Source organism: Diprion similis, chromosome 13, assembly GCF_021155765.1.
Source record: "Diprion similis isolate iyDipSimi1 chromosome 13, iyDipSimi1.1, whole genome shotgun sequence".
NCBI classification, from domain to species: Eukaryota; Metazoa; Arthropoda; class Insecta; order Hymenoptera; family Diprionidae; genus Diprion; species Diprion similis.
In genome coordinates this window covers 5,552,731-5,579,683 of record NC_060117.1, presented here as the reverse complement: position 1 = coordinate 5,579,683, position 26,953 = coordinate 5,552,731, and the positions used below count along the sequence as shown (strand labels likewise).

At 37.9% G+C, this 26,953-nt stretch overlaps 3 protein-coding genes across 5 annotated transcripts; all 3 read right to left on the bottom strand.

Annotated features, from left to right (window-relative positions):
- Window positions 1-3,081: 3,081 nt before the first annotated feature.
- On the bottom strand, window positions 3,082-5,584 carry LOC124413941 (synaptic vesicular amine transporter). Its single transcript, XM_046894754.1, has 7 exons — window positions 5,447-5,584; window positions 4,928-5,137; window positions 4,412-4,678; window positions 4,257-4,297; window positions 3,961-4,110; window positions 3,566-3,887; window positions 3,082-3,296 (listed from the first exon to the last, which is right to left on the bottom strand). The coding sequence occupies exons 1-7, from the start codon at window positions 5,538-5,540 to the stop codon at window positions 3,082-3,084; spliced, it is 1,299 nt and encodes a 432-aa protein (XP_046750710.1). The 5' UTR covers window positions 5,541-5,584.
- Window positions 5,585-6,731: 1,147 nt separating this feature from the next.
- LOC124414011 (protein bride of sevenless) lies at window positions 6,732-13,285 on the bottom strand. Of its 3 annotated transcripts, none has more exons than XM_046894863.1 (6): window positions 12,410-13,285; window positions 11,981-12,129; window positions 11,408-11,893; window positions 9,746-11,079; window positions 7,767-8,030; window positions 6,732-7,631 (listed from the first exon to the last, which is right to left on the bottom strand). In XM_046894863.1, the coding sequence occupies exons 1-6, from the start codon at window positions 12,460-12,462 to the stop codon at window positions 7,374-7,376; spliced, it is 2,544 nt and encodes an 847-aa protein (XP_046750819.1). In that variant the 5' UTR covers window positions 12,463-13,285; the 3' UTR covers window positions 6,732-7,373. The 3 variants fall into 3 exon arrangements, with proteins under 3 accessions (XP_046750819.1, XP_046750817.1, XP_046750818.1); XM_046894861.1 differs by having other exon boundaries at window positions 11,981-12,109; XM_046894862.1 differs by having other exon boundaries at window positions 7,767-8,015; window positions 11,981-12,109.
- Window positions 13,286-13,816: 531 nt separating this feature from the next.
- LOC124414124 (lysyl oxidase homolog 2-like) lies at window positions 13,817-25,722 on the bottom strand. The gene is made up of 8 exons (XM_046895050.1): window positions 25,493-25,722; window positions 20,129-20,275; window positions 16,563-16,835; window positions 15,269-15,475; window positions 14,880-15,177; window positions 14,632-14,760; window positions 14,189-14,312; window positions 13,817-14,044 (listed from the first exon to the last, which is right to left on the bottom strand). Exons 1-8 carry the CDS (start codon window positions 25,701-25,703, stop codon window positions 13,910-13,912), a joined length of 1,524 nt encoding a protein of 507 aa, XP_046751006.1. The 5' UTR covers window positions 25,704-25,722; the 3' UTR covers window positions 13,817-13,909.
- Window positions 25,723-26,953: the final 1,231 nt, after the last annotated feature.

The window sequence follows — 26,953 nt, the reverse complement described above, 5'->3', positions numbered from 1 at the left end:
AATCGACTGATTTTCACCCGGATCCAAGAGCGCGTTTTAATCGAACTGATTAAGCTGACTATACGAGTCTGATAATCATGGCAACTCGAACGTTTAATTGTCATATTATACACACGTAAGTCGATTTAGAGTCGTCGAGAAACGTCTGATTGGTGATCAGACTAGATCTGAGTCATTATCATTAGGCACTTGTCCGAGATTAAGGATTTTTTATTTTTTTTGCCGAGGTGTGATGATGAGTAAAAAAAATTTCTTTTTTTCTCATTTTTAACTCCGGACTTTTCTTCGCCAGATATCTGCAAGATGTTATATGAGAAATGTGATAATTCTGATCGAGAGGCTTTTACACTTGTAATTGTAATGTTAATAATCACAAGTAAAGTTCGATCAAATCATCGCATTCCTGGAAAATTTCTGAACTCTGCTTACGTTGTTTCTCAGCTGATGTTAGCTGATATTTAAATGTCAGAGCTTTTCGAACAGGCGTGTTCAGGCGGAAAAATTGCCGGCTGTTCGGTCAACGGTCACAATCAGACGAGAAGCCGTGCGTCAAAGGAGGAAAAGAATGAGAAAAGAAAAAGAAAAATCGCCGTAAGCATCGCCTTTTCGCTTTTTCGTAACAAATTGTAGAAGCTACTTTGTGTCCAATTTTATTTACATTCTTCTTGAAATTAATGTGAAAATTGGATAGAGAATTTGAAATTGTAATTTGGCTAAAAGAGGGAACTTGCTCAGCGTCTGTGAATTTAGGCAGCCAATTTTTGTTGCTGATTTTCCTTAAACTCTGAGCCACGGTTGAAAAGTCATAGCAATATCTTAACACCCAATTTGGAAAGTAAATAGACTTTGTTTAAATAGATATATAATCTACGATTGAAACTGCGATACACTGCAAAAAAAAAAATTCATCGTAATTGTTAAAATTTGGTTTTGGAAACGATTTTTTAGGGTTAAAAAGTTTTATTTCATTAAATTGGCTAAATTGAAATCGAGATTCCGTATTTATAAATACATTTTCTATTTAGTTAAAATTTTTCACGGTTTCAAACAATTATTTTATTAATTTTCGTATTCACAACAAAATTTTCTACAAAAGGAGTCTAATAATTAATTTTTTTTTTTAAAGTACAAGCATTTCTCTGACTCTATTAGCACATTCTTGGTTAAACAGATTATTATCATCTTACGCATCGTGAACATGTGAAATGAATCGGGAACACGTGGCTTCAAAAAATTCCTCTCAAAGCCCAAACTGTTCAAATAAGATTTTTCCTTTTTCATGCACCTATTTCCCTTCTATAATCTGCAGGCAACTGAATTCAGTATCATATTCAAATGAGAGTAAAGATCCAGTATCGACCAAAATGTAAGCCTTGAATTTAGTTTTTTGTAACGATACTCGTTCAATAATTTACCAAATATTCCTTGATTATCGAAAATATATAGACGGTCCTAGCACGACGATCTGAAAAAACTGTGTATTTTTTCACATTATTTTCATTAATGATCATCAAATCATAGAAGTACGATTCACCGAATCATACGACTCATTTGTACAAAGGTCTAGAGTTATTTCAGGGTCAGATTATACCGCAAGTGGAATTAATATCATCGTAACAACCTTGTTTATCTCGAAAATTTGTCAGTTGATGAGGTGTACGTATGTATATTAGGGTGGCGCAAAAAAACTGACTTTTTTTTTTTAAAGTGTCGTGTGACAAAATGTTAGTTTTTGATGTTTTAAGAGCTCACTCCAAAGGACAGTTTAAAAAAAACATTTTAAGAGGTGGCTCCACATTTTTTAAAACGTCAGAAATCGGCAAAAATCGTGTTTTTTTTTTTTTTTTAATTTTTTATCGCTACGGTATAATTTTATAGACAAAAAAAAATAAGTTTCCGAAAGTTTCAGTTCAAAATTTGAATTTTGAAAGGTCGCTTATAATTTTTTTTTAATTTTTTGGTGCATTTCTTCAGATCTTTTTGAGCGACCTTTTAATATTCATATTAAAGTTTCATAAATTTTTTCTCTTTAATTTAGTAAGAAAGAAACGATAACAATACACCACGACATGAATTAAAAATGAAAGAAAATACTGAATATACAATTTTTTTAATTTAATTTTTTGACGATTTTTTTACATTTTTTAAAATTTGGAGCGATCTCTTAAAATTTTTTTTCTGAGCTGTCCTTTGGAGTGGGCTTTTAAAACATGAAAAACTAACATTTTGTCATACGAGACTCAAAAACAAAAAATAATCTGTTTTTTTGCGCCACCCTAATGTAACATGTATATGATATCAACGAATATACGCGCTGGAGCAGGGTGCTAGAGATGGAGAAGGTAAAGGGGCGTCGATTGAGCAACACGGTGTGAATGAGTCTGATGATCACGTCATTAGTGAATGCACCTCGTTTGGCGACGGACGAGTTGTTGAGTAAATCACGCCGCGAGGCAGTATCTCGCTTGTAACTTACGTTTCCAGTCCTTTTGTTCCTTCCCAAGTATCCCATGCGATTCGTTGAAAAGTTTGCACAGTTTCGGAAATGGCATTTTGCACTTACCGTCGTCGGTAAAGGGGAAATTATCATTACCAGTCTGTGTGCTCTTATGCTACGCGGTGACACTTACAGTCAAAACTTAATTACTCCTCAATGCTTTTAAGAAACACTAAAAAGCTCCAATCGAGGCTTGTATGATCGAGATAATATTTGGGAAACTTTTTTATGGATGGAAAAGGTTTCTGGGATTCTTCTCGACATTTTTAGCGTCCAAGTAGGGCCCAATATTGCAACCTCTTCTACGTAGGGTTTAGAGTGGACGCTAAGTTTCGACTTGGGTTTAGACCCGTTTGGAGTAAAACTTTGGCTAAAATTCTCCTCCTGATTGTATCTGTTCGACTGGTGTTATTATTTGACAAAGCAAATGTTCGTTATGAGGTTTTGATGAGAATCAATCTGCGGTTTCTCATTTCAAATATCTTGGTGAATTTATTAAGTGTGAAGTGTTCATTTTTATTATTTTATAATAATATATTTGTTGAAATGTACGCAGTGTTTGTTCTTCTTCTTCTTCTTCTTCTTCACAAAGTATCGTCCGAATCATAAAACCTCTCGTATTTGGCGGTGGTTTTTTGAACGGCGTCGTAGTCCTTACATCCATCCTGAGCAAGGGGTTTCCTATCCTTGGTTGCCAAGTATCCCAAAAGTGGACAGTAGGCAATGTTGACAATACCAACGACCCACATCACCCATGCGAATCCGATTTCTCTGACCATTTCACCGCCGATGATAGGCCCTGGAAATGAAACCAAGGCGTTAAAGAAACCAAGAAAAAGAAAAGGCGCTGGGAGGGGGTCTGGGTCTGTAACCGACATCTCCTCTCCGGTTCTCACACACGCACTCTTGACCAAGTGCGCGAGTAAGCTGTCTGCTACAGGGCGTAAAGTCCTCAAAAACTGAGTGGTTCTTTTCATCGTGTTTAAAGTCGTTAGTGAGAGGTGGGTGTAGGTACGTGCTCGAGACGAGCTGGGTTTCGAGCTTTGTAGAGACCTTTAGTCGACTTACCAAGAGAGTACGCCAAGCTGACGGCCACTTGTTGCAAGGAGTAAACCGGTCCGTAACCGTCCTCCTGGTCGACCAACGACGCCAAAAGTGGGACCAGCGCTGCGTCGGCGATACCGATCCCCAGACCCATTCCCAGGTGCGGGATCACCAGTTGTGACATCGTTGTTGCTAGTGGCACCAGGATCGCGCTAACGCCAACAAGAAGCATGGCAAATATGGCCGTTTTGTATCGGCCAATGCGATAAGCCACCATTCCGAAGAAATTAGTGCCCACCAAGTAGCCGATGCTGTCCGGAATGAAAACGGTTCCCAGTTGCCATTTCTGAAGGAATAAAAATAATGGAGGAGCAGCTCAAGCTTTTGATGAGGTGGTAGAGCTGCATGCAACGACTCACTTTGGGCTTAACGTGGGTCATTAACCAGAGCGGAAGACACGGTTCCAATATTGCCATGGCTGAAGTTGAGGACCAGATTGCTCCGGAGACTATTATGATCTTCTTGTCGGACAACAGGAACATCCAGTTGGTACGTGGTTCTGTCTTCTGCTGGTTAACAGTTGGCATTGGATTAAAATTCCGGTTAACGAAATGCTCAATTTGGAAGTCACTGATTAGGTATAACACGACTATACGAGTGAGCTATGAACAGAGCTTCTAGTCTTTGTTGACGAACTGTTACATGGAGTTTGTACCTGTTTTATCATGTGAAAATCCAGTGCGGCGAGTTGAAAACCTGAAATATGATCGAGATGATTGTTACACACAGTTGACTGACTACGATTTTGACTCCTTTCCCAGACCTGTTAAAGGTCCTCGATTCGACACAAAGGAGGCTTGATATACTTACAGATCAAGAAGACTATGGAGACCGAAACGAGCAGTAGTGGTGCCGTCTTACCACTCAGATCGTAGAGAATCGAGCCAATGGGATATCCCAATAAAACACCGAGGGCAATACTGCCTAGGACAAAACCCATGATCTTTGACCTTTCTTCTTCCTCTGAGTATCGTGAGGCCACCAACGACATGCCAGAGACTCCAATGCACGCGGAAGATACGCCTTGAATACTCCTTGCCAAAAACAACACCTCATAGGACTGGCCAAACGCGAATACTGAAATCATTTAGCACATATTATAAGTTCAGCGATTTGTTGAAGGAATAATTTCCGGATGACTAAAACTGTTTCACTAGATTTATGGCTCACTGAGCTGCTGTGAATTTCGAAAATCTTGGAAAAGTCAGCGAAAGTCAAAGTTCATTTTTGTTGGCTATCGTGGCGACGATACTAAAGTAACAATACATCGAAAAATTACACCAATCTGCTTATCTCGTGCGAGTAAAATTACACATGTATACTCACATAACGCGGCGAGCAGTAGATTCACGCTGCCTATGAAAAGTGGTTGGGCATAGCCCAGAGTTCCCGTCAATGATCCAATCACTGGATTCAGGACCAGCTGGACCAAGGCCTTGGAACTTAGTAGAAAACCAACACGACCGTTTTCGTCAGTTTCTGCATCAACGGTTGCATTTCCTTCCAAGGAATAGAGGTAGTCAGGAATAATAGGCACTGAAATACAATATGAATGGAGCTTTGCAAAGCAATAAGAGAGTAGAGCAGTAATCACATTCGCTGAAACAATGGACTGGGATCCCTAAGTATTAACGACACTTAGAGATTCACATCATATGTCGAGTTTGAAACTAAGTTGTGTTCTATAACTGACTTGTAACTAGTATCTTGGTCGTGTTTTGTGATAAATTTTCTAAGAAACTTGCCATAAAGTTATCGAGGCAATGTCTTTTAAAACTTGACAAAGTTTTTGGTCAACTGCTATGATCATTAATGTCTGAATGAGAATTTCTGTTTTGTACTTACCAACAACCGTCAGAAGAATGTTGTCCAAAAATAAGCTGAGATAAACCACCGAGACAAGAATGAATCTCGAATTTCTCAGTACTTCGAAACTCATTGTTAACCAAATCTCATAACCAATTCAATGAACACGGTATTTGAAACTAAGAATATATCCCCTGTCAGGGAACATTAAAGTTTGACTCTATTCTTCCACTCAATTGCTGTGATTTCGTCTTAACATTATTCCTAACTTCTCGTTCATGGATCTACGCAACCTACTTCGACTCCTGTAAGGATCACATGATCTTGGGTTGAGTCCAAGTCTTTAAAAAAAAAAAACTGTTTTTTTTCGATTTATTTCGCACAAAATTCACGTGACAACTGGCAGTCTCAAAGATACCACCATTGCTTTTATAGGTTTTGAGGAAACGACTTGCGCACTCCTCGCCCATATGCGTTACCTGTGCACCATCATACGGACCCGGATACCGCGTTACACGATTCACTGCATCTTCAACCTATGCTCCGCTATACCATCGCTTATCTACGCGGCACAGGCTCACGCACTTCCCGATATTTATGGTGACTTTGTCGACTGGAATTAATTTTTCACAAAAGTATAATTTGCAGTATGGGATAATGGAAAGAGTCCTCCACCATGTGGATGCTCATACGATACCTACTCAACAAATCTTATATTCCATCTTTCTTCGTCGTCGTCGACATCTTCTCGCCTTATTTTATAACCAAGGCGAGGCATATTAGAGGGTAGAAAAATCCTCATCATCCCAGTTTTTTTTTTTTTTTTTTCTTTCTCGTCGATATTGCCTGATAAACGCTGCGTCTTGGTGAAAATTTATTATTCAAATTGTCTATGTTTTTTAGCACCTCCAACGATATCTCAATTCACAAGAAGGTGTTACATGTGTGAAAAAATTAATTACTCGCTTATAATGTCGTCGACGTGCAGTCTGATTGCAATGGTGCAACTGTACGCCATTTTCTCACTCCCACACCATCTCCCCCACTCGGTCACTCAGCAAGAAACACCTGTGAACCAATTCGTGGCAATTGAAATTGGATCCCATGCAATTTCAATCCCAGGTTGTAACCTGTACTCAACTAACCTTAATCCTTTACGCGAAACGCTTTCTCTTCCCTTCATATTAAAAAATTTCTGGAATTTCTTGTGACATGAACATGGAATTTATGTGCGCGAATACTTGAAAATCGTTGAGTTCATTGTTTATTTTTCATTCAAGGCATCAGAATTTCTGGTACATAAGAGTTTATCCTGATGAATATCTCAATGCAACATTTCACTTATACAATGAATGATAGTATTTTAATAAATATCTTCCGAAGACTAGAGACATATTTTCAATATTGGCTGAGTATTTTGAGTTGATTCTTACATCTACATGTCATAAGAGTGGCACTTTTGGTCTATGGTAATTGATTTTCGTGAAATTTAAGTTCGCACGTTATATGGAAAGTTTAAAACATGGATTATTGGTGCGTCAGATTCATTGTCTCGGTTATTGTGGAAGACTCTGTAAAAAAAACTTTGTCACGTATATTTGTTTTCCGACTGACCCCAATAAAATTTCAAGATTTTGAATCAAACCTAGTGGTTTCATGCGACGATTACACGGGTTGAGAAGAAAGCATACAACAGAAGAGCTCTGGCTAAGCAATTCATCTGACACGCACAACTGAAATTCATAGTGACAATATCTTCAGATCTATGAATATAATCTTACTACATTTGAAACGCAGCTTATATAGTAGCTGAAGCAACAGTTTTTACTTCTACAGTTGTAGAGACCGTCAAGTATGAGTTGAAGTTTAGAAAGTATGGAGATTGAACACGTGTGAACGGATGATTGAAACGACGATGTACCCTGTGATTGGTGATCGGGCGAAGCTGAATAACCAGCATCTGATATTAGAACTTAGTGATTCTCGCTACATCGTTCTCCTCTTCTTCACGGATAGTAGACTCCGTGAGACCTAGTCTTGGGCTTGAACACCTCGTCGGATATGCTTCGTCCGGCCCCCTAACATTCGGTGATAATCGACCCTCGACGTAAATGTCAGTCTCCGTACAGTCTCGATCATCCAGACGAATCCGTGAGTCCCTGAACCGCCTGGGATGGTCGACGTTCATCTCCTTTGGACTCCTTCCAATCGGACTTCGCCTACCCTGAAGTGAAAACTTGTGCTGTATTGGCTGTGGCAGGTATTTTTAACGATATAATTGGGCATGGGAAAATTCATTGATGAATTGGTGACAATTGGACGTCCTGGACTTGAATTTGGGAGAATAATAAGGGCTCACTTCTGTATTTTCGATGCAAACTCTGGGCACCGGGTGCAAATGATCAACCTCCCTCATTTCGGGGTTGAACGCGTAGTTGTTGTATCCAGGTCTCTGCCGAACGTACGGGCTCACGCTTCGAGGAACGAATCTCGAGTTGGGACTGGAACATCCGTAGTAGTTGGGGTGGTAGCCCACCGTTGGTAGGTTGGCAACCCCCGCACCTGTCGTACTTCCGGGAAATGTGTAATCGTACAGCGCCTGATGAGACTGCAAATAGGGAAACTAGAAAAAAATGAGAGAAAATTGGTGGAAAAGATCGATCCAATTTTGAAGGTGCTTATGAAGACCCGTTGCATGTACACCTGGAATACGCGGGGATGCAAAACTCCTATACCGATCAAGCGATCAGAGTGAAACGTGGGCAGTTAATGCCTTATTTTGGCAAAAAGTGGAGCGTCTTTTTAGTTTTTTAAAATTAAAAAAAAAAATTTACAGATTGGTTATCACTCACAAAAATTGGCCAAATTTTCACAGTTGCACTGAATGGGTCGACCTATCTGGTATGATGCCACTCGACGGTGATGAAACACACATTTTGAGCCCAGTCCCATGAGATTTGATGGTGAAATGACGAAATGGCAGCTGATCTGGTTTTCGATTATAAAGAACACCGAAATCTCATTTTGGCGACATTTGTTACCGACATGACGCGCATGCCGGTAATGTATGCGTGTAATGTCGGTAAGAAATTACCGGCATGCATGAAAGGTCGGTAACAAATGTCGTCAAAATGAGATTTTGGTGTACTTCGTAATCGAAAACCAGATCAGCTGCCATTTCGTCATTTCACCATCAAATCTCATGGGACTGGGCTCAAAATGTGTGTTTCATCACCACCGAGTGGCATCATACCGGATAGTTCGATCCATTTAGTGTAACTGTGAAAATTTGGCCAATTTCTGTGGGTGGTATACAATCTGTAAATTTTTTTTTCAAATTTTGAAAAAGTAAAAAGACGCTCCTTTTTTTGCTAAAATACGGCATTAATTGCCGAAGTTTTACTCTGATCGCTTGAGCGGTATAGGAGTTTTTCTTCCCCGCGTTTTCGAGGTGTACGACGCTTCTTTATAAGCACCTTAAGGTGAAATGGGGTATCACTGAACAGTGCTAATCAACAATTCGGATGTGCGACAGAGTCATAAGGCTACTGACCACGTAACGATAGTCGATACTCAAATCCTTCTTCTCATCTTATGAACTACAAATAATAACAGCGTTTATGGATAAAGATGTCCGATAAAGTTCTATTTACAAGTCTGATGCACGGGAAAATTAAAATGATGTACAGTGAAGTCAGTATAAAAATGAAAACTACTTACTGATAGGATACCTAGAAAGTATACATTTAGAATCAACAGGCCAAAACTACTATAGTATTGTAAGTATAAATAATATTCTAGATAAAAAGAAGAAGATAATGGTCTGAATTCAGTTACAACTGGATCTCGACGTGCTAAAATACGCATATCTAACACTACGTGCATGGTTTTCGTTTTCGTTTGCGGTAATCTTGCTCAAGTATATATTCTCAAACACTGGAAGCCATGGCAAAAAATTTTTGGCAGAAAGGAAAGCGTAAAAAAAACCCTAAATCAGGTTTATCTAGAACAAAATCTCATGATATCTACATTGAGGAAAAGGTTCGATGAAGAACGGGCTGTTATGTCAATGGTCACTTTTGCCGAACCTTTTTCTTCAAATTTTTCCGAATCCACCTCAGTGTATACTGGGTGACACAGGTTTCTCAGTTTATGAAAAGAAAAGATGACCAGCATCAACCTATTCTCGACTATAGAATTTGCGTTTATCACTCTTATTTCATGTTGAAGGATTGAATTGGCAGTGGATACAAGATCTACATTCTAGAAAAAAGTGGGATGTTCTGCTCCAAGTTGACGGTTCCACATTTCTTGTTCAGGGTTCCGCATGAGTCTAACCTGTCGAGCGATGGTGTTCGTCCTGGGGTCGACAGTGTAATCCTCAGGCTCGTACCTCGCCGAAAGAGTCTTGTCCTGACCAAGACGTGTGACCATGTAGTAGGTCCTTGGTATAAGGACGCCGAGTATGATGAGGTAGGCACTGGCGACAACGCCGAAGGAGACAACGCAGTCTCGAGTTTTCGGTTCGACGAGAACGAAGCAGGTGATCCATACAGCCCAAACGATCAAGAGACCAATGACGGTGCCGAAGAAGCATTTTCCCTCACGGTAATTCCTCTGGATTTGAGCGATGAAACAACAAACAACGAATAGTTTGAGAAGAAGGAATATGTCGTAGCTGAGTAAGGCGACGAATGTGCAGCTCCGGATGATCTTCCCAGAATCATCTTTGTTCAGGACGAAGAACATCGTTGATATGGTTATCTGAACGCTCGAAACGAAGAACACCATTAGTCCTTGGAGGTACCCGTTGATGTGTGTCGTGAATATACCACCGACCGAGAAAGCCAGAAACAAGGCTCTTGATAGCATGATCGAAAACGCGATTCCAATCGACATACTCGTGACGAGGATCTTCCTGGAGTTCAGGTGTTCAACGCCGAACCTTTCGTCGTTCATGCAGAAAGGGATCACCGACTGGAGCATGAAGATTGTCGAGAGGATCAGGACTATCGTCAATGCTGGATTACCATCGAGAACTTCGTCGACGACGTAGCGGTACATTATGAAGACTATGATGATGAGACAGGCGACTGTCCCACACGCGACAACGGTCAATATAATCGGTATCCAAAGACTGCTTTTCAGAATTCCACTCGCGTCGCGATTCCGGCCGTGACCAGGCGCGCCATTTCCTCGATGAAAGTTTGAACACTTCTCACAGCTGTTCGCGTACTTCTTCACGCACAATTTCGGCATCCTGGGTATATGAAGATCCGAGGTGATCTCACCGGAAACAGCATTGATCTTGTAGGCTGCGACTTCCTCCTCTTCCTCCCGCGATTTCTTCATCGTCACAATGTACTTGACGGAGTGGGCCTTCGGCAATATGTGCAGAGCATCGTAGACCTCGGTATACATCATAGAGGTCTTCTTCCTCGAGTTAAAACGTGGCAGCACGCAATTCGCGTCGTTAGGACACGTCTTCTTCTGCAGCTCTCGGAGCGAACGAGCCGTCTCTACGATCGCTTTACCGATGCTGAGAAGATACGGCGAGTGTGTCACAGACTCGCCTGCTGTTTGTAGAAACGTATCGGAGCTGGAAAAGTCTTCGAGCAGGTCGAAATCGAACGGCTCTGTTTTTATGATGTAAGAACCAGGTGGCACGTGATCTGTAACAAGTTGAACAACCTTTTCGGTGATTTTCTTGTTTTTGCATTCTGATCTGCAATGTGAAAGTGTTACAACAAATTGTGGGAAAATAAAAATGAAAATTCGTTACACGAAACATAAAGATTAATCGTGAAAGTGAAAAAAAGAAAAAAAAAAGAGTGTAGCCAAGTGATCAGCTAAGTGGAAAAGCTCATAAAAGAGGGGCTTATAGTGGTTCGGGCTAGAAGGTACAGACTGGATTCGAGTTGGGAAAGGCGCGCCTAATTTCGAGGATCTTAGGTTTTGATGGAAGTACGAAAGGAGGAGAACGGAATGAACTTCGCCTACCATCGACGTGAGAGCCATCCAAAGGCAGAACAACCCACGTTATTTCTGGACCAATTATTTTTTCCCCATTCTCGATCCATATTTTGATGTCGTCCTTGCTTCCCACGACAGCGATTACCACGTGTGTTGAATTGTCCGTGTCCAAAATTTCCGTGTGGCTTTTCAGACAGATTCCGGCTTTGCGGCTGGTGTCCAAAAAAACGTTCAAAACGTCCAGCGAATTCGAGAGGAACAAATCGACTACTTCGTACTTGGTGCTCAAGAAATCCACCATGATGCTGATCAGAGGTTTCGAGAAATTCTGATCGCTGTACGAACTCATTGGCACTAGGCTGAACTGTTCCAGTGGCTCCAGTGTCTCACGGTACTCGTCCGGGACCAAGATGCCCAGTTCGTAGTAGGATGTGCAATCTTGTTCCACCGCCACCATCAGGGCTTCCTTGAAAACCGCCATTTTATCGTGACAACTGTCACGAATTTTCACCCCTAGTGCGGTAAGAAATTAAGGTGGTCAATGCTCTGATACTGTATTCGAAACTTTAATCACTAGTAGGTTCCTAAAATTTTACCTACCCAAAGTGAGACCGGGGATGTAATCGTACTTGTTCAGCTTCTCAACAACGTACAGCGCTGTGGTGACTTCTTGGAAGCCTTTGGGAGATGAATTGTTACAATCTGGCCCGTAGTTCGTGTCTGCGAATACTGAAAAAGTAGCGGAAACACTGGTCATTCAATTCGCCTCTATACTCTCTGCTTAATAACATAACAATGCTCATCAATTCGGTGCGAACCTTCGTGCTAGGAGTTCAGAGCTAACCTTTGAATTTGGGAAAGGAATGGTGTCACATGGTGTCCATTTAAAAACCCATAACAAATTCAAGGACATTCAAAATAGGATATTTTCAGTACACAAAAAAAATTCAAGGACAGTTTCCAGGACTTTTGAATGACAAGTAAAATTCGAGGACATTGGACACCATGTGTCAGATGATTCCAACTTACCGACGATCACCGCATCCCCGCTCACTTCCAAAAGGGTTCTGTTTCTCTCGCATATCGAGTAATCATTCGTCGCGAACGCGATACCGACTAGGTTTAAAACGGTGAGAATGAAAAGCGTTTGAATCGCCATGGCTGATGCCTGCTTTGATGCTCGCATCGTTCATCGAAAGCTACCGGACTGCAGTGTGTAGACAGTTTGCCTTTGTACCATGGTTAGCCGAACGGTACTGAACTTGGCCTCATATCACATTGTTTGAGGCGTTGTTCTTTCGTTTGTAGTCGATGTTTTGTCGATACGAAGGTCGGTAAGCAGTTCGGGGTACGACTTATGCTTATACCTACTATCTATACTTATGTCGTTAAATATCTAGCTGGGAACAGCGAATCGATTTTAACGAAAGTAGCGTGCTCGATGTGAACCAAGAATCGCAATTGCGCAGCATGAAAATATTCCCTTTCGCGTCATCGTGACTATTTATTCTTTGGCATCAGCTTGAAGCCTGCCTCAAGACACAGCATCATGTGACACAAAACGATTTTCCAAACTGGTCTGGTAATTAAACGATTCAAATCCCAAGGGATAATGGAAGCATCGGATTAGATTCGTCACACATGAATTAAGCTACAAAGTGCACAATTTTAAACACTTATTTTTTGAATTATTAAACCGATTTTCGGATTCGAAATGTCTTCGAACAATGGGAGTTTATCACAGTTTGGGTTACATTTATGCGAGCTTAGACTTTCGACTTGGGTGGTAGAGCGAGTGACGCGAAACCGACTAACATGTCAAGTTAGCGCCGGAGCCCAACAGCTGACAACGGTTCATGGCTTTTCCGAAGGTGGCAGGTGCCCCACTGTGCAGAGGCCGTGACTGCAACGTTCGATATCGAAGCCCTACTGTAAAGACCCTGCCTGCCAAGCTTCGTTCGCTAAGCGTTAAGTGAATTAGTCATTTAATCATATACCAAATTGCGCAACGCTTCATGATGTGACGGGTCCGTTCTCAAACCGTGACAGGGATAACCTTCGCTTATGATTCCACAATCTGGAGTTGAAGTGACCAAAGAAAAAGTTTTTTCTTGACCCAGGTATTGATGGGAGTTGATTTATTGGATGGGACCACTCGGTCCGAAACGTCAACTAATGATTGTCGTCTCATTGACCTTCATTTGTATCCAATAAATCAAGTCTCGTTAAAGTGAACAAAGGTCTTCCCCTAATGATCTTTGATTTTGGATTAAAACGAAAACTGTTTTAGAGTGTCTCATGGTCCATTAGAAAATTTTAAGTTCGGTTGTACTTTTGTGCATTGAATCTACGCCTTTTCACCAAATCACCTGGTATCCTTACCTCCGCAAGTTTATTATTGATTACAGGTTGAGAAAAGATACTTGTCTTGGTTAGTATGTGATTTATTAGAGTGTGATAATGTGTTTTAATCAACATGAAGTTACAGAGGTTGTCGTTTATGATTTAGCAAAAAGAATTTAGAAATAATTAAAACGAATTCTGGGGTCGTTCCAATTTGCAGCTGTGGACTGTTGCGAATGTCTCCGTGTACGTGAGTTGACACGATGCCGCGTTGTTGTCGAAGGTCATCTCGCCCACCTTAAACTCAGGGTTGACTGCGACCTGTGAATTAACGAGAGACATAGAACGACCATCAGTCTACAGTTCAGAACCCTCGTAAAAGCGCCATTCGCTGACCATAGCTTTTGAAATAAGTGTTTATCTGGAATTGCGTGGAACACGATAAATCGATAAATGCGGTCTCACCTTCATGGTATATTGCCCAGGGTCAAGTTCTGAAATGTCAACCCATTGACAATCGATGTTGTGTCTGTAGATGTCCGTACAGTTCACTGAGATTCCCTGATCTCCGTACTTTTCGCATTTGTATCTGAAACGAAGCGTGAAAAAATTGACACAACGTTGCGTGGATCGATCGTTTGTTAGTGAAATCGGGGGGAAACAACTCGTAGGTTTACCATTAAGTTTTTAGGAGGCCTAAAAATGCCGCCAGCCAAGCCGAAGCGGCTTACTTGAAGTGCTAAGCGACACTGATTTCGTTATCAGATTCAATATTAGTTTACTACTCGTCAAAGCATGGATTATATTAAGACGGGCTTCGTTTCTGTCTTACTTACATATGTATATATATATATATATATATATATATATATATATAGGTACATAAATTAAATTTGGTAACTACAGACCTTGGCTCGACGCCTGGCAAGCACTGGTTATCTTCAAGACAGAAGGACGCTTTGTGACCCTCTGCAACTCTGTTTCCTCTCGAATCGATTATATCGAATGTCGCAAAAACCTCCATCGAATGATAATGCCTAGTTCGTAGTACGTTTTGGAAAAATAAAAATAACGGTGTTCAAATATTGGGGCAATCTGAGCCTAATTTTAGCTCTCATATGTCGAATGGTCCGTTTACTTCTCAAACGACACTTACATGTGGCACATGTGCCATTCCCACAGATGCTTTGGTACTGAAGGACGAAAATCGGCTGTACCAGCGTTCAAAATCCTCGCTGTGAACCTCAAGAGGCGTCTGGTCTCGAGATGCCAGTTATCCGACTCCTTCTGAATCTTGTAAGCCTCAGAAGCGACGCAATTTTCTTCCATCGCGCACTGTAGCCAGTACAGTTGGCGGTCCTCGAGGTGCGCGGTTCTCATCAGTTCCAAGTGGTCGAAGACCAGATCCGCAATTTGCTGGACGCAGATGACGCTCGCGATGTTCTCTGCGACTCCTTGATGAAACCGTGGCACAGTCACAAACGTTAGCATTCCGACACTACGGTCCACGGGAAAGGCGAGGAAGCAAATTACTGGTAGTTTTACCTGGACATTCAAGGACTTCGTCGTGGAGACAGTGTGCCAAGTTTGGCTCGTCGCCGTGACACTTGATACCGCTGATCCTCATCGGCATCCGGTTACCCCCAAAGAAGTTAGTCTGTACGGCGTCCGAAGCGTAGCCAAGTCCCAGCTGCTTGCAGACCACGCCAGCCTCGAACAGAGACCATCCATCCCCACAGACGACACCCCATTCTGTTGAGGAGGTTCGTCACTCGTCAAACTATACATTCGTTATTGTAATTCGATCGATTCAGAAGGAAAATTACGCGGAGTTAGTCACCGATGGATTGGGTGATGAACGATTTCATTTGATTTCATGCGATTTCATCTGAGTTCAAAGTGATTTTTAAATGATTTCAAGTTATTTTAAGTCATTTCAGCTGAGTTCAAGGGATTTCATGCGATTTAATGTGAATTCAAAGTGATTTCAAGCGATTTCATATGACAATGAGTTCAATGGATTTCATGCTATTCGTGCGATTTCATGCCATTTGATGTGGATTCAAGGTGATTTCAATCGATTTCATCTGACAATGAATCCAACAGATTTCATGCTATTTCGTACAATTTCATGCGATTTCAAGCAATTTCGTATAACCTCAAATAACGTGAAGCGATTTTAAAGTGTCTGCTTTTCAAAGCGATTTCAACAATTGAATACCTCGAAAAATCCACTGTCTGACAATGAGTCCAACAGATTTCATGCTATTTCGTACGATTTCATGCGATTTCAAGAAATTTCAAATAACCTCAAATAACGTGAAGCGATTTTAAAGTGTCTGCTTTTCAAAGCGATTTCAACAATTGAATACCTCGAAAAATCCACTGTCTGACAATGAGTCCAACAGATTTCATGCTATTTCGTACGATTTCATGCGATTTCAAGAAATTTCAAATAACCTCAAATAACGTGAAACGATTTTAAAGCGACTGCTTTTCAAAGCGACTTCAACAAGTGAATACCTCGAAAAATTCAATGTGATTCTAACGATTGAGGGCTTCTTCGACTGAGGCACAATGATTTTCAATATCATTTTATACTCCATCTTCGCAACGCAGGTATGCAACCTCTTGTAATCAATGCCTAGTGCTTTATTGTTTGCCGTTTTATATCTACGGGTCGAAGAAAAGTAGGTAAGGCATGTCGGACCACCAGGTAAATTGGATCCTTGGCTCTACAGGGAATAACTACATTTTTGCCCCTTACTTTTCTGAGAATCGAGAACCGTCCAATTTGCTGGTTGGTCCAACACCCCCCTCCCCTTACGTTACCACTTACCATCCGTTCCCAGCTTCACCTCGACTCGACCTTCGCTCGGTATTCGACCGCCGACCAACCTAACTGCCATCCCTTGACGATGGACGTCTTTGATCCTTGTCTTTGGCCGTTTAATCGCCGCCGGTGCCGGCGTCGTTGGCTCCTCATCGTGGGCGCAAATCACACCGGCTGCCTCGCTCCCTTTGCAGTCAGATTGACCCCAACCGTCGAAACGGCAACTGGCCAGCGTGTCTTCGGTACCGTCGCAGTGGATGTTGTCCATCCAAAAACGGCCTGCGGTTACAAATCTGACCTTTTAAGGATGTACTGGATGTACATTCTCTGCCAAAAGTTAGTCTCGTCGACGATATTGAATACTTTGTGATAAAGATGAACATCGGATGAAAATCAACGATAATAAAGACGATAAGAAAATTCAAATTTGAATAATAATAATAATAATCATAATGCCGAAAAGTTATCAATAAATTGTTGAGGCAAAATATTATTTAACAAATTTTTAGGGAATAGTTTTTTTTTTCTTTCGTCGTGTGAAATGAATTCGTTGGTTTCTTCTCTGAATAGCCATGAATTTTTGAAAATTATTTCCGTTTTGGGAATTTTTATTTTCTTTTTTAATCGATGAAAAATCGTGAATTTTGGATACCTTTTCGTAAAAACGTTGTACACTACAATTAAGAAGTTTCCTGGCCATTGAACGAATACTTTCGTAAATACAGTGTTTATGAATTTTCGAACACAAAAATTTCAAAACAATAAAAAAATTCTTTGAAACTTTATGTGTTTTCAGAAAAACAAACGGATTCATTTTACATGACATAAAAAAAATAAAAAAATAAAAAAATAACAATCCCCAGAAATTTATTAAACAATATTTTCTTCAAACTATTCTTATATAAGTTCAAATACATTAACTATAACTTCAAATACAAAATATATAACTTCAAACTACATTTGGTAATATTTTCAAGTCATTCGAGCTGTAATCGATCGACTTATTAACTACGTCTCGCAACAAATTTTCATTCGCGTTGGCAATTTGTGTACAATATGGAAATCGCACTTTTGGTCTGAATCCAACGAGTCTGAATTTTTTTTTTTTTTTGTTTTTTTATTTCGTTGTTCAAATTATTTCGGAGAAGATTATAACCTAAATTTATCTATTATAGTTGCAAATTTAACGTTTTACACGTGTTGAACCCTAAAACGGTAACGGCGGGGGGAGGGGGGGGGGGGGGGATAAGTAAATAAATAAATTTTCCACCGTCAGAAAGCAATTTAGGTTTTCGACTCGAGGCTACCAAATTTTTAAACACTTTTTTCTAACTTGCGCAAAAAAGTTTCTTGGCCCACGTGATTCTTTATAAAAAAAAAATGAAGAAAATAGGATCCTGTAGGACCCTTAACGATACGATGTGCCCGAAAGGTGGAATTTTCAAGATTGGAGCAACTTTTCGACCCCGTCGTTACTGGAATGGATAAGAATACAAAAAAATAAAAATAAAAAAAAACCGTTACCGTTCTAAGACCAAAAAAGGTTTTATAATTCAAAAAATTTTCACAGCCTTTTGCAATGAAAATGGGCTACTTTAAACAATGCAATTATTTCGAGGGAAGGTTCGTTTTTTTTGGAATCAATTTAAACAGTGAAAAAAATTTCAGTTTCATTGATTTCACATCAAAATTGCGATTTCCAGAACGAAATTGAGACTTGCTTTGGGACGTAGTTAATAACTTGATTAATTACCATACAAATGACTTGAAAAAATTACCAGATCTAATTCAAACTAGTGATAAAAGATCCTCAGAGTTTAGTAAACATTCATTCAATTCTTCGTTTTAGAAAAAGTTCTTGAAAACCATTTACTCTGAACTTCTTCAGCTCATCTGATTTTTGGTTATGACGTTTTAAGAATTATATTGACGAGAATTTATTGTTATTATATTCTTGGCTGATGGTAATATTCATAGTCAATTTGCGTTAAAGGACTAAAGTCTAAATTATACCGGAAGTTGTCTTTTGAAGAAGTCAAAATTTCTGGCACAATTGCTGCCATTTTCATTTTTGAAAACATTCCTTCTGTAGCGAGTAACTCGCATTATTTAACTAAGAGCTTTCGTCGTTTATTGTTAAAAATAATGACCCAGCAAAAAATTTTTTTATAATCTTTCTAAGTAACTGCCAAACCAAATAATTAATCGTCTCGATCGTTGCTTGTGTAATTTTTTTTTGTCGCAAAGTTTGAAGATCAACATTTAATTCCGTTTATTTCCGACGATAACGACGTTTGTACGAAGACAACGAGTAGCAATTCCGCGAGATTAATAAACCCTCGTTTAAAATTTCTTCGCCTTAAAATTGAGCCTCAAATTGTGCAATTTTTATCGTAAAACATAATCCTTCACAAGCTCTGATGAGACTTCTCGCTCTGTTTACCGTGTATATATATATATTATATATTATATTGACGTTTTAAAAACATCCTCTACGTGCCGGAGGCGTGCCAATAAGCATTAAGTAAACAGGCCTCTATTGATGTTCATTTCATCTCATTCCTCGGAAATTATCTCTTCAATCTAAGGGCTCGTCACGCTTCGCTCGCTTTTCCAATATTCATCGATACTCGGCAAATTCTTCATTACTTGTTGGCTTTATTGTTCAACTGAACAATAAACCCAAGTACAATAACCTGAGATCTGTTTGTGTTCCGAAACAAATGAGAATCCGGGATTCTGCGTCATCAATAAATCTATCTCCATTTAGTTAATACCAATTTCACCGGTGCTTGGTCTAAACGAAAAGACTGAAAATCGCCACTGCGAGCAGTTGGAAGTAAAAACTCGCTTTTGTAAACAGTTTTTTTTTTATCGATCAACATCCAATCGTTACTTACGTATAATCTGTATATAATACTGATTTACGACATAGTTCGTTACAAACATTTATCGAGTATTTTGTATCTCACCGAAATTTTATACACATTATCCCGAAATTCATCAAGTTTTAAGGTTAGGAATAATATTTTTGTTCGTGTGTGTGTACTTTTTTTTTTTGTTCTATGGAGTAAAAATATGCAACCTAATTTGTTGACAAGAGATCCGATAAAATATGAAATCGAAGGTTTTTTAAAGTATTTGAAAATCAACGCTGTTTCATATTTAATGACCGGAATTTTGATAAAGTTCCAAATTTCGTTCGCAACATATCGAACTTAATCAGGTTTAAAGATCAGGAATAATATTTTTGTTTCTGGTTTTTGTTTGTTTTTTTTTTTTTTTTTTTACTTTTTACACGCATTAAGTATCTGAAAATTAACACAGTTTGACATTTAATGATAAACTTGTTACACAGTGGGTCTGATTTTTATTGGAAAATGGAAAAATTTCATTCAAGTTAGGGATGGTATTTAAGAAATTTTGAAGAAAAGTTTGAAGTCTTGAAGCTTTTGAAAAAAAAAAAAGGAAATACGATATCTTTGAGATTCATTGCAAGAAGATTTGTGTGAAAGTCTTTTTGTACAAAAAATCGAATCTGGTATTCTTATATAATATGCAAATATCCTTACGCCTCGCTTGTCCGAAACGGCCATTGGTCGTCTGTTTTGTCGCACTTTCAAAGCCTAACTGTCTGCAGACGACATTTGCCTCCATGTAATCCCATTCATCGTCACAAATGCTGCCCCACTTTCCATTGTGCAAAATTTCAACGTTTCCTAGAAGCAAAATAATAATAATAATAATATGGAGAAGGAGAAGAAGAAGAAGAAGAAATAACCATATCGCTTGATTTGCAAGCAAAGTTTGTTCGCCAGTTTTTGCTTCGCAGTTGTTGTATCGCGTACACTTTGTTCATCGAATATATTGTAACGATCTCGCGTTACGGAATGAATAACGGGGTTCGTTGAGGGTAAAGAAATTACCCAATAGGCGCAAATAAATTAAGGTCATGTAGTACTTCAACCTTTACCGACCGAGCATACATTTTTATATTTGAAATATTTCCGTGAAACTTCGTATTCAGGGATTTTTGAGGGCGCTGATAACGAATCTGACATTAGAAACTGAAATTGAAAAAAATGTCTAGTCTCCATATTGAATCCACGATCTTTGATGAGGAATTTTTTAAATCTAATGTCAGATTCGTTATCAGCGCCCCCAAAAATCACACGGTACTGATTTTTGAGACAGAAAATTCTGAAAAGTCTGGTAAAAAATGAATTGCTCCGAAAAAAAAAAACACTTTTTGTATTTGATTGTTCGTTCATAAAACAATAACAATAAATATTTGTCTCTGCTGGATATTTTTTCTATATTCCGTAACATCTCAGCTACCAAGAAAATGCGAAAGACTCGACGGAAATACGTTAATTACAGAATAGATAGATGGTCAAGAAGTGATGAAATTTAGTTGGAACATCTCAAGGACCACCATGCCGTAAAAAGTTGAATAAACAAACTAATGGAAAGGGTTGAAATTTAGATGCTGCATCTCTCTTTTGTAGCGTGGTTCAGGAAAATTATTCATAACCCGAAAATCGTAAAAAAAATTTGTTTTGTTCAAAGAGAAAACGGGAGAGTTTGCTCGGTCGGTAATGGAAGGACTACTGCATGACCTTGAGCGATGGAAAATTTCTGGACAGATGTCAGAATCAAGACTGCTTTTGCAAATTAAAAATAATCCGTGATTCGAGTGATGAAATAATCCGTTAAATTGAAAAAATATAAATTAATTCATGTTATTCAACTTTTTTTTTTTTTTTTTCCAAATCATTATGATTTATTATTTCGTTTCTTAATTCAACTTAATTCGTTTCAATTTTTTCCTCGATAGTTATCGATACGTAATTCGTTCCAGTTCAAGTGAGTTTAAAAAAATTTCAATTCATTTCGCTATATTTTCTGTTAGTTAAAATTAATTTTTAACAATTCAGCTTAATCTTTGCATTTCACTGTGTTTTTTTTTTTTTTTCTCTAAAATAGGATGATTCTGGCGTGAATCGATACTAATTAAAATCAACTTGACTTAATTTTTCATAATTCAGTTTATTCTCAGTTAATTCAGGTGAATTGTTATTATAAATATACAAACTTATCGATACATCAATTCGACGAGTTATTTTCCTTTCGTTTAAAACGACGTAAAATTCGTTTTCGATTCCGTCAGTTACGGGGGAGATTTTTCAAGAGATGTCGAGAAATGAATTTATCGTCAAAGTTTCTTCAAATTAAAAACAATTTAACATCAACATATTCAACGTACAGTCATCGTTTATCGATTCAAAATACTCAGGTATAATCCATGATTCCTACTTTTCATTGTTTTTATTACAAAATACTTGTAACATTTTTTCCAATATTCATTCAAATCAACCTTCTTACTGTTGTTTATAAAAAAGATTCACATATAATAGAAAAATTAAAAAAAGAAAGACAAAATTACGGAAAACACAAAAACTCAAAATTGATATTCATCAACGATAAAAAAAAAATAGTTTATTTACTGCTAAATAATGACGGATAAAAACTTATTAATAATTAACAAATGGTATTAATTAGCTCGACTGAAAATTTGATAATAAAAAACAAAACATTTATTTCGCCGTATAGAAATACACATTTTTTTTTATTTTCTTTTTCTTCCGTATAAAATTCACTGAAAGAGCTCCTGAAACTTTTGCGATGTTTACGACCCGAGCGTATGTGCTTGATATATTTTATCACGTGGTCGTATTACCCCGATTTTTACCCCAAGTAGTATACCTCGTGTGGTTGGTTGCGGTGAAAATATTTTCACATTTATTCGTCTCGTACGTCTACAACTTTCACAACTAGTTATCCATGAATCATTACGCAATAATTGTGGTCTGACATATTTTTTTTTTATTTTTTTCAATTATTTTTACAAGAACAATTAAAGTATATCCTGTATTCCACCTCGAATGTGATTTTTATACCTATCGAAGTGAGTAAATAAATATTAAATGAAAAAAATTACTGTGAACATATATAATTTATGTATAAAGTGCGAAAAAAAAAAATAAAAATAAAAATAAAAATAGCGGATAGAATCGATTCAACAAATTTTTTGGATAAAAATTCTCAAAATTCTCCTACTTTTCTAGCCATCTACTTGGTAATATTTTAAGGTGCTTATAAAGAAGCGTTGTACACCTCGAAAACGCGGGGATGCAAAACTCCTATACCGCTCAAGCGATCAGAGTGAAACTTGGGCAATTAATGCCTTATTTTGGCTAAAAGTGGAACGTCTTTTTACTTTTTCAAAATTTGGAAAAAAAATTTACAGATTGGTTACCACCCACAGAAATTGGCCAAATTTTCACAGTTGCACTGAATGGATCGAACTATCCGGTATGATGCCACTCGGCGGTGATGAAACACACATTTTGAGTCCAGTCCCATGAGATTTGATGGTGAAATGACGAAATGGCAGCTGATCTGGTTTTCGATTATGAAGAACACCAAAATCTCATTTTGGCGACACTTGTTACCGATCTTTCACGCCTTCTGGTAATTTTTTACCGACATTACACGCATACATTACCGGCATGCGCGTAATGTCGGTAACAAATGTCGCCAAAATGAGATTTCGGTGTACTTCGTAAGCGAAAACCAGATCAGCTGCCATTTCATCATTTCACCATCAAATCTCATGGGACTGGGCTCAAAATGTGTGTTTCATCACCACCGAGTGGTATCATACTGGATAGTTCGATCCATTCAGTGCAACTGTAAAAATTTGGCCAATTTCTGTGGGTGGTAATCAATCTTTAAATTTTTTTTCCAAATTTTGAAAAAGTAAAAAGACGCTGCACTTTTTGCCAAAATAAGGCATTAATTGCCCAAGTTTCACTCTGATCGCTTGAGCGGTATAGGAGTTTTGCATCCCCGCGTTTTCGAGGTGTACAACGTATCTTTATAAGCACCTTAAGCCTGAAATTGGGCGCGAAGCTTTTTTTTTATAACGCGTAGACGATCTTTAGCACAACAATAAACGGCTTTATAATTAGGTGAATAATAGCTCAAAGTGTAATAAAATTACATTAATAACCTGTGGGTTATGCGTTATAAGCCGAGGCCGAGTGTTTAGCGCCGTTTTGTGTATTTTCACAACTAGCTTGCGTATTTTTATCTGTAGGAGACAACGGTTGTTGTAGAATCTGTTGAACAACCGTTTACCGTATCTCAATAAATTGTCAGTCGAGTCTAGCAGCTGTACGAAACGTGGCTCAGAGAGTGATCAGCTATTATCGCAGAGGAATGATAAGACAGTTTACAATAGTGTATACGATTTTACGAGCCCTCGTGCAGCGCGAAAATCAACAGACTGTTTTTTTTTTTTTTTTTTTTTTTAATCAACACCGATGACGAGGTGTGATCCGTATTATCTGAACTTGAAATAATAAGATAGATAATATCAAGCTACGGGCTCTCGTACTATTAACAAAAATCCAGATTTGATTTTTAAAAACTTTGTTGAGAACATTGTCTGCGGAGAAACGGAGATATCCATTCAAATAACTTGAAATAATTTTGGGATTACTTTTTAAGGGGTTTCTATTCAACTGACGAGCAAAAAATGAAGGTTTTTTTAAGAATTTTTTTTTTTTCACAACTTTTAACTGTAAATATTGATATAGAGGCTTAATAAATACACTCTCGAATTACATGAGACATTTTTTTTTTTCCTTTGATTTTATTCACTTTTTATACACGAGAATCGTAGTTGAAAATTAGTCTGAAAAAACGGTAGTTTGATGGTTTCTCGGTCAATGGCCTTGGAATGAATCATACGTACTTTCAAATTTTGATTTTAACTACAAATTTTAGCAGAAAACGGTAAAAAAAAACGGTATTTGTCGACTTTTTCGAAAAATGACCGCCATTTTGTTAATTTTGCAAATATCAAAAAACGTACGACTCATTCAACGGCCACTAACATGCCGAGTTTGAAATCGTTCGATTTTTTGCTTTCACCAACACCGCCGTGTGTGTAAAAACGTGTCATTTAAAAAGTTATTAAAATTAATGAAATTTTTTTTTATATGTTATTCGAGAGTGTATTTATTAGCCTCTATATCAATATTTACAGTTAAAACTTACTCAAAAAATTCTTGACAACAACTTTTTTTTTTACTCGTTAGTTGAGTACCAATGACTGAATTTTCAAAATTTTTTAAATGAGAATTTCACTAAGTACCTGTCAAATATCGCGTTACCGAATGCCAAAAGGGCGTATCAAAAAAACAAAAAAATTTCTCCAAACAACTTAAAAATATGTATAATGTGTAAATAAACAGATTTTTATGGAAAAAATGGAAAAAAAAATTTCCCATAGATTTATACAATCTACATACTTTTCATTTAATGATTTTTTAAGGGCAGTTTGGACGGTCTAAAACATACTTATTTTCAGACCCTCCCCCCTCAAGCTAATGAAAACACTTGGAGCAATTTTAGTTTTAATGGCTTTATTATTTCTAATTTCAAGAACATTTTAGAATTTTTCTCATCGAAATTAATACCAAAATGGCAGCACGTCGCATATCGTCGCTGCTTGTACGCGTCATGGCGTCATTTTGTTACTAATTTAGATGAAAAAATTTCGAAAACGTACCTGAAGCTATAATAAATAATAAAACTATCGAACTCGAATTGCTTTGAACGTTTTCATTTTCTTGCCAAAAAAAAAAAGAAAAAAAAAAAAAAAAAAATCTCCTAAAAATGACAAATTCTAAATTTTGAACGATTTAAAAAAACATCAAATCACGTAATATACACGTGATGTATTTAAAATGAAAAGCTGATCTATATTCGGCACTTCGATACCTTCGTTTCTATATAAAATTTGTTTTCTAAAGATAATTTCTTTGCAAAATATTGTAATAAATAAATAAATCGTTATCACGTACCTTCGTAATCACCGTTTCCGCCGAGTAGCTTTATGGCCCCTTCTTGTTTTTTCAACTTTCTAAAGTCCTTTTTTAACTTCCTGACAATCTTCGCCCTTGTGTCACGGCTACGATTGAACACGGTGCTTTCGACATCTGTTGAATTGAAATCAACCGCCTCAACGAACGCGAGATAAACGATCAATCCCGCGTATAAATAAAATTTGTACATTTTCGATATCAGTGTTTCGGTGTATAAAAAAAAAAAAACAAAAAAAAAAAAAAAAATCAGCAATCTATCAATTCCTCTCGCAGTTTAAGATCCAGCTCCTAACAACCGCTAATTAGGTCCGAAATCAGCCGAAAGCCAATTAGCGTTGTGATCCGGGCCAGCCAATGACCCTCGGGGTGAAATTTCGCCGCGAATTTTAACGCCAATGGTCAATCTGTCACGAGTGAAGAGCTTTAAGCAACTGGCCTAAGATCCGCGTTCCGTTTGGTTCTTAACCCTGTTAATTATGCCGTTCACACAACGGTTGGAGGCTGTTGGTCGTCTTTCATTTGCTTCGTTCGCTGCGTCTGTTTCTTCACTTCGCAATCGGACCTGCACGCTTATGCAACCCGCGTCATCGCGCGATTCGTGGGATTAATTGACGATATCAATTATAGCTGGGAGAATGAATCGATTTTTGCTGTCTTATCGTGGTGAAAAATTTTCGCTATCAAGAATTTTTACAGAAATTTTAATATTTCGTATCATTTCGTAGATAATTTTTGTTTATGGGGTAATTCATGCCAACTCGACCATCTCAAAATCATTTTATGTTTTTTTTTTTTTAACATTCTACTTGGTAAAAAACGTGACCTGAATTTTTTTCAAATTTTTTTTTCATCGAATCGTTTATTTTTTGTAAATATTTCAAGTCGATTGCGAATGCCCATTTTTGTTTAATCTGAAAGAATTCTCAAAAATTCTTCAGTGAATGACACGAAACAACCCTTGTTAAGGAAAACGTGGGCCGAATTTTTTTTAATGATTCTGAAATGGTCGGGGTTCAACACTGGTCGAGTTGGTGTGGAATACCCCGTATGCATAGTTTTTTGTAAAGAATTGTTAATATATTTTGAAAACAGTTTATCCGGTGAAAATGATTGTTACATTTTTCTACGAATTCTTAGGGAAATTAGAATATCTTCCACAATCTTGTACGAAAAATTGTTTTCGTAAAAAATTTTAAATACGCATAGTTTCTCACAAAAAATTCCCAAGATACTACAATTTTTAACGAAAATTGAAAATTCTTTACGAAAAAGTCTGCATATTTACAATTTTGGGCGAAAACAATTTTTTGTACCGAATTGTACGAAATGTCCCAATTTCTCTAAGAGATCGTTAAAATTTGAAAAAAAAAAACTACAATTTTTTTTGTAAAAGGTTGTTAGAATTTCAGTAACGGAAAAAATGTTTTTTTTTTTTTTTTT